The 7,404-nt window shown below is 38.5% G+C and overlaps 1 protein-coding gene across 10 annotated transcripts in view; it reads right to left on the bottom strand.

Moving 5' to 3' along the window:
- ZNF385B (zinc finger protein 385B) overlaps positions 1-7,404 on the bottom strand; it is a 424,371-nt gene that overhangs the window by 84,590 nt on the left and 332,377 nt on the right. For 8 of the 10 annotated variants that reach the window (XR_002773778.1, XM_023514150.1, XM_023514147.1 and 5 more), the window contains one exon: positions 4,096-4,238. The exons of the other annotated variants lie outside the window; for them this stretch is intronic. Coding sequence is in view for 7 of the 8 variants with exons in the window: in XM_023514150.1 (XP_023369918.1) it covers positions 4,096-4,238 (143 nt within the window). In the remaining variant the exon portion in view is untranslated. The remainder of the gene's footprint in view (positions 1-4,095; positions 4,239-7,404) is intronic. 10 annotated transcript variants of the gene reach the window in all.

Here is a 7,404-nt window from a genome sequence, read left to right as displayed (position 1 = left end):
AACAAAAAAATAGCCAGGCGTTGTGGTGGGTGCCTGTAGTCCCAGCTACTTGGGAGGCTGAGGCAAAGAGAATTGCTTAAGCCTAAGAGTTTGTGGTTGCTGTGAGATGTGATACCACAGCATTCTACCAAAGGCGAAATAGTGAGACTCTGTCTCAAAAAAATAAGTACAAAGTAATAATAGTCTTTAGGAAAGTAAGCATAAATGTACACACCTGGGCTTATCACTGAATGCTTAGAAGTGAATCAGAAATACTAGTCTTTCTTTGCTGGATAGAGGAGAATGAATGTTAAAAATAAAAGTATGGAGCCCTTTTCTGATTTTTTCTCCCTTCCTCTCTTTCTTCCTTCAAAAAAGTTTTATTGAGCACTCATACTAGACATTTGACCTATTAAGATGAACAAGATACAGCTCTTGCCCTCAAAGATCTGACGTGCTGGAGAGGTCAGATAATCAAGCAATTATTGTGATAGCTGTTGTAATTAAGGTGTTCTGGGGCTGCTTTGGACACACAGAGGACAGGACTTAATTCAGACTTGAAGAGTCATAGAAGACCTCCTGTGAAGGAGGTGATACCCAAGTTAAGTCCTGAATGACTGATACAGTTGAAGGTAGGTAGCAGTGGAGAAGTGAGACTAGTGGGTAGTCAGGCACAGCAGCCTATTAGGTTTCAGATAGAAAGGTTGAGGGCTTTAACATTTTATGTCTGGGTTAGTACATTCTCCTAGCTAGCTATACATGACTCCAAACAGCACAACTGCTGAAGCACAGAGTTAACATCATCATTCTCCAGTTGTGCATCCTTGACCTATAGACCATCACAAATTGTCAGTGACCCAAACTCCATCTTCCTTATCATGGAATGTTATCATACTCAATTATTAAGTAAGGAGTATGTGATCACTTGATATATTTTTAAAAATATAATTGAAGAAAACAGTAAAATATCAAACCACCCAAACTTTCACTATGGTCTTAGAGCATAGTGTTTTTCTTATCTGACAATAATTATGAGATTACAAGTGACCTCATTTCTTATATTTACTAATAGTAGCTTTTGTTAAAAATAAGTGGATACAGTAAAATTTACCTGGTTTTCAAAGAACAAGTAGACTACTGAGTACAACATACTTTTAAAATTTGTCCATAAGAAATTATAGCTGTTTCTCAAATATACTCTGCTTCATAGTTGTTGTTTGTAGAGGCCTATTTTACACATTAAAAAAAGAATCTTTCCTCTTCCTACTTAATGATTCTACTGAAAATTGTCTACCATGTTTTCAGAAAAGAACACAAAAGAATTCTGATTGAGCTTTGTTCACAGTGAATGAAGTAGGAGGCATCATGGGCCAAAGAAGCCAAGGATGCAGAGAGCCAGAACATGAGTTCTGAAGTGAGAAGATTCTAATTCAAGTTTCAGTTCTTCCTTTAATAACTCCCATTCCTTCTCTGGACAATAGGAGTAATAATCAAGGCTTACCAAAATGTTCTGAAGTCTTGAGTCCTTTGAATGATGTAAAACATCACAAATATACAATAATCTAGTGTAATTAGTATTAGTGATGTACTAGTGTTTTCCTTTGTAAACACGGACAATGACTTTTATAAAAATTCCCTAGGTAATCTATTGGGTGAGTTGAACACTGGAATGGAGAAGCCTATAGGAAAAGGATTAGCCTACTTAAATTTGCAACTCCTAGTGAAAAATCATAGGTCACGCAATTATCCTATAAATTCATTTCTTATAAGATGAGAGAGGGTCCCACTTGGAATAACTTAATTTTTAATACATTACCAGACTGATTCTCTGCCTTATAAATGTCCCCTGCATATACTATCGAGAGAGTAAGAAAAGTATTTCACCTCGTTCTTTGCAATATTCTTCCCCTTGATCAAATAGTATTTATATTTGAAAATTATAAGTCTATTTTCTTACAAAGGAAGAAAAAAAGTATTTCTAATAATAGAATTACTATTTGGGCTTTCTCAAATATATCATAAACATAATGGTCATGTACAATTAAACAAAAAGGCAGGTTAGGGCTTCTGCACCAGTCTATCCAAATTGTGCAAGAGAACAGGTGAAAAGTCATTGAGGAAATATGGATAAGATAAACACTCTGGGTATTTTTCGGCTTGACTCCCGCGGGTAAAGCAGCGTCTTCCGTAGCACAGCTGAGCAGTATAACCAATGTATGGTTTAAAATCACACACTTTGGAAATAGGATACATCTCTCGCCTATTCACAAATGCAAAGTATTCACTTCATGAAAGTATTCACTCCATTTTTTATTTTATAGCTCTTAAAAACAGAAATGGCATGTGTAAGACATTTTAATAGCTAAAAAAAGTGACTTAGAGACTAGTGCTGATGATGTGATGGAAGCTGTAAGAAGACAATAGTACCTATTAGGTAAGTGTACAACATACCTCCTGAGGGGGTGGAAGGAAGGACACCAGCTGCTGCCAGCACTTTCCTCCAGCGAAGAGACGAAGAGTGTGTGCCAGGGTAGGGAACAGGGACTTTCTCATTTTGCCTTGAAGGCTAATAATATTTTATTTGAATATTTGAAATAAGCATTCATGTGTTACCTGTGTTTAAAATAAATAAAAACAGGCGAACCAACGGAGACTCATTTATGCCTATCCATATCATCAACACTGCTTCCTCACGGCAGCTAGACGTCACCAATGGCTTAAATGTTGTCTCCCAAAAACATTAATTGGCATATTAATCAAAACACAAATACCTAATAAATGTTCTAAGAAATATATCTTAATTCAATCATGTTTGCAATGACACATGTTTCAACAGAGGCTACAATAAGTATGTGAGTTCAAGCTGAGATGGCATAATGTGCTGCTTTGGGAGGTGACTCTTGAAGGATTAATGGAATCCAGGCAGGCGTGATTTATCCTACTGAGCTGCTCCACTGCTCCAGAAACAAAGCTCACCTTTTTTTTTGTTTGTTTTTGTTTTTTACTATTTGACTTGTCTCTGAAAAATGTAAAGAAGACAAAAACATTCAACTGTTTACTCACTAAGACAAGGCCAGGGCTCTATACAAAGTTGGCTGATCCCCTCCCCACTAATTACCTTACAACATGAAGCCCTGACAGAAGGCCTGTCAGCAGATTTTATTTACAACCCTTAAGGAAAAAAATCCTCTCGCTGTTTTCACTTCATACAGAAGATAACTTTGCAAAGCAAACATTTGGCAGTATTTCAGATGCTGCCTGTCTGGTGGTGTTGATAATACATTCTTTTTTATTACAGCAGCATTTATAATACTGTGTCATTCTTGTAGACCATCACATCCCAATTGACTACATTTATCAACCAAACAGACATAATTCCTGCAATCACATGACCCTCTTCTCTTACTGTAAATTTAGTACCCGCCTACAGACTGATTTTATGCTGAATTCTATTGCTGAAGGATGTCATGCTCCACTTGATCCCCTACAAAATGTCTTTCATTCAAATAAAAGGTCAGGTGACCTGAATGAAGAACATTCATAATTATAGTACTTCACTATTATTTATCATGCTTTAAAAGGAATGTCAAAATGCCATGCAGATAAATATCAAAAATATGTTTTCCTATTGCTAATAGAGTAAGATTCACATAATCCAGGATAGTCCCTAAAGAAAAATTGTTGTATAAGAGTCACATTTTATTTGAAATATCTCCCAAATAAAAACGCACCCAGACAGATAAAGCTTATAGTCCTTTTTGTTGTTTTTAGTAGAAGGGAAAACTTGATGTGGCTTGGTGTCTCTAAATTATGTTCTTGAGCATGTGAACAGCATCCCAGAACTGATAACGTTCTAAAGCCACTAACAGTCTATCCAAATTGTGCAAGAGAACAGGTGAAAAGTCATTGAGGAAATATGGATAAGATAAACACAATGGCTATTGTTCGGACTAACTCCCACGGGTAAAGCAGCGTCTTCCGTAGCACAGCTGAGCAGTATAACCAATGTATGGTTTAAAATCACACACTTTGGAAATAGGATACATCTATCGCCTATTCACAAATGCAATGAGAGGTTGAGGAGAGCACAAATAAAACGAAAATGCATTTACTCACTGTGTTAAAATTTGGAAAGAGCCCAACAGCAGAACTACTGTCCACTGGAAAAGACATAAATGGTTTGATATCCAGTGAAGGCTGCATCATCAGGGTAGGTGTGCGCACAAGAGCAGGAAGGGTAGTAGTGTGGCATGTACTGCCTGCCAAGAACAAAACAAAAATGAATTCAGTCTCTCCCTAACATCCATCTCCCTCCCAAACCTACAGTGCAAAAATAAGACCGCTGAGTTGCAACCTGTGAGCAAGAGAGTTATGCTGGAAGTAAGCAAATGGCGCAGGAGTGGTAAACACAGTTACAAAGAATCTTCTTCCTCATTGTCCAAGACAGTGATGCAGAATGCTTCCCTATGGCAAGGGACAAGGGTCGCTCCAAGTCAGGAGACACCTAGTACACAGATCCCGCTGGCAGGTAAGAAAGGCAGAATGAGAACGTGCTGCTGTCTAACCCCCTGCCTCCCAGCCAAAAATGCTGGGGAGAAAAGGGGAGGAGCCTCCTGAAGCCAGATGCGTTTTACTATTCAGAGTTACTGAATGGCTAGTAGGCATGTTTTGTGCAAATCAAAGATAATTACAGGGATTTTACAAGAGGAAAAAAACTTGAACTCTTATAGTTACTGTCTGCTTTCAAGAAAGTTATGACTCAACTTGTTCTTTAAAAAAAAAAAAAAACCTGAAAGTTGCTTTAATTTTGATGGAAATAGATAGTCTAGACACTGGGAGTTAGAGAATCCAAAAAGCCTTATTATGGCCTGGCTGCAGACAGGGTAGCAGTTAGAACAGGGAGTAATTGGGACGGTAATTCAAATGTTTGTCTTCAACTTTTATTTCTAATGGGTTTTGTATTATTTTAGCTACAGTATCAAATATCTGGCTTTATGCACAAGTAGGAAATTGCTAACACTTCTTTCCAGTAACATGCGTTCTTCTTTAGCCTGTAGCTTCCATATAGTGTAGATAGTAATTGCTGGTGCTGGTGGCTCTCTGGGAGATAGGCTCTGGCATGCTTTTTATTTTATTTATAAGTATAACAGCTTTATTGAGATATAATTCCCATACCAAACAATTTACCTACTTAAAGTATACAATTCAGTAGTTATTAATCACATCCACAGAGTTGTAGAACCACCACTGTAATCAATTTTAGAATACCTTCATGACCTCTAAAGGAAATATCCATCCCCGTTAGTAGACCCTCTCCAGTTTCTCTCATGTCCCTTGGAAACCACTGATCTACTTTCTATCTATAGATTAGTCTATTCTAAATATTTCATTTAAATGAAATGATACAATCTATAGTCTTTTGTGGGTGGCTTTTTTCATTTGACATAATGTTTTCAAGGTTTATTCATGATGTAGCATGTACCATAATTTCATTCCTTTTCAAGGCTGAATAATATTCCATGGTACGGATGGCCCACATTTTCCTTATGCATTCATCAGTTGAAGGCATTTGAATCGTTTCCACTTCTTTTACTATTGTGAATAATGCTATTATGAACATTCATTTACAAGTTTTTATGTGGACATATGTTTTCAATTCTCTCAGGAACAAACCTAGGAGTGGAACTTGGAAGTTATTGGTTATTTGGTAAATGTATGGATTATCCTTTTGAGGAACTGCCAGACTGTTTTCCACAGGGTCTGAAGTGTTTTACAGCACCACCATTAGTGTGTGAGGGTTCCAGGTTCTCTGGTTTGCCTGCACAGGATCACATAATAATTATGTGCCTGAACCCCCCTACTGACTTCAAGGAGAAATGAAAAGTATGAGAAAATACTCCAACTATTAAAATTTCTACCAATCTCTTACACAGAATCATTAAAATTTCTATTTCAATGATGCTTTTGCTGGTAATGAATTTCTTTAATAAACCCTGCATTATATTTTAAATCATTCCCAAACATTATTGGCAACAGTGTTTAATAGACTTGTCGAACTTCATTTATACTGATCCTAAAAGCAGAAAAAAAGGTGGGGGTGGGGGAGAAGGAAGCCTGAAACATTTATCTGTAATGATAAGTCATCAGGTCAGCCCTGTCCTTTGGGGAATAAAATGTAGGATTCAGTAAAAAGGGAATCAGCCCAAAGTATAGACAGAGGGGTAATGCTTTTTCTGATGCCCAAGGAAATACTCTGATCTCAGCCTATCATTTATATAACCAGCCTGTATTTAATTACACATTACTCTTTCAATTAGGTAATATGATATTGCTAACTTCAATGCTTATAGATCTAAGATGATGTACGTGTTAGGGGCCTAAACTCTTCCTCCATCTCCCTTCCCAGAACAAACAGGCCTATCTGGCCCTGCTCCAAGAGTTCCACTACAAAGACCCTAGACCACCAAACCTTCCAGCAACCTGTGGAATCTCTCTTCCCCTACACCCAGCATAAAAGCAAGCCCCCAATCACTCTTGGTGCAGCAGCTATCTTTGCCCAGGTGACTCTTAGTTCCCTTTCATTATACTTGCCTGGAACCTCTCCTGGTCTCATCTCTGGGTACACTGCCAAACATCTTTCATCTGGTGCCAAATACATGGGAATGGCTATCTGGTTAGTGGCCTGGCCTAACCACCCCAGTCCCTTCAGAACTTGGTCCAGCGTTGCCCAGACCTGACTCGTTGACCTGTCTGTTGGACAATTTAGAGGATTTTGTCTGCCTCCACTGAGGGTGAGGAGAGCTCCTGGACACCTTCAGACAGGACTCCCCTTGGCCTGCTCCGGGCCTCTAAGTTCTCACATCCCTTCACTTCCTTCACTTTGCTCTGGCTTACCCAGGATTTTCATTTTCAGTTCCAGCACTGGGCTCTGGTTCAAGCTTCCAGACCTGGGGTGTATGTGTGGGGGACATTGAGTCTCTAAGAGGACCAGGGGATGCCTGACCTCTCAGAGAATCTTCTATTTCTATAACCTGGGTTTTGGAAAATAGGAGATACCCTCTTTTGACCCAGGCAGGGGAAGGACATCTGAGATATGGGAATGGGCCCTTCTATTCCCTCAGTGGAAACATCCCAGGGGTGTCTCCTAGGACAATATAAATATTTAGGCCTCAAAGGGAAGATTTGGCCAAAATATCTCATATTCTACTGTAACACAGCTTAGCCTCAATACAAATTGGATATTGGGTCTATATGGCCAATTCAGTTTTCATTTATTGAGAATGAAAACCTTGACTTCAATATCTTAAACAATTTAAAGAAATGGCAGGTGATATAAAATTCCCGATATTTGGGCCTTTTCTCTCCCTCTGCTCTTGCCCCTCCCTGTGCAAGTAATACTCGATCTACTAGATACTCTTGGCTCAA

Source organism: Otolemur garnettii, unplaced genomic scaffold (genome assembly GCF_000181295.1).
Source record: "Otolemur garnettii isolate 467f Iridium unplaced genomic scaffold, OtoGar3 scaffold00048, whole genome shotgun sequence".
NCBI classification, from domain to species: domain Eukaryota; kingdom Metazoa; phylum Chordata; class Mammalia; order Primates; family Galagidae; genus Otolemur; species Otolemur garnettii.
The sequence above is the reverse complement of the archived record's forward strand: the minus strand, read 5'-3'. Positions and strand labels throughout refer to the sequence as shown.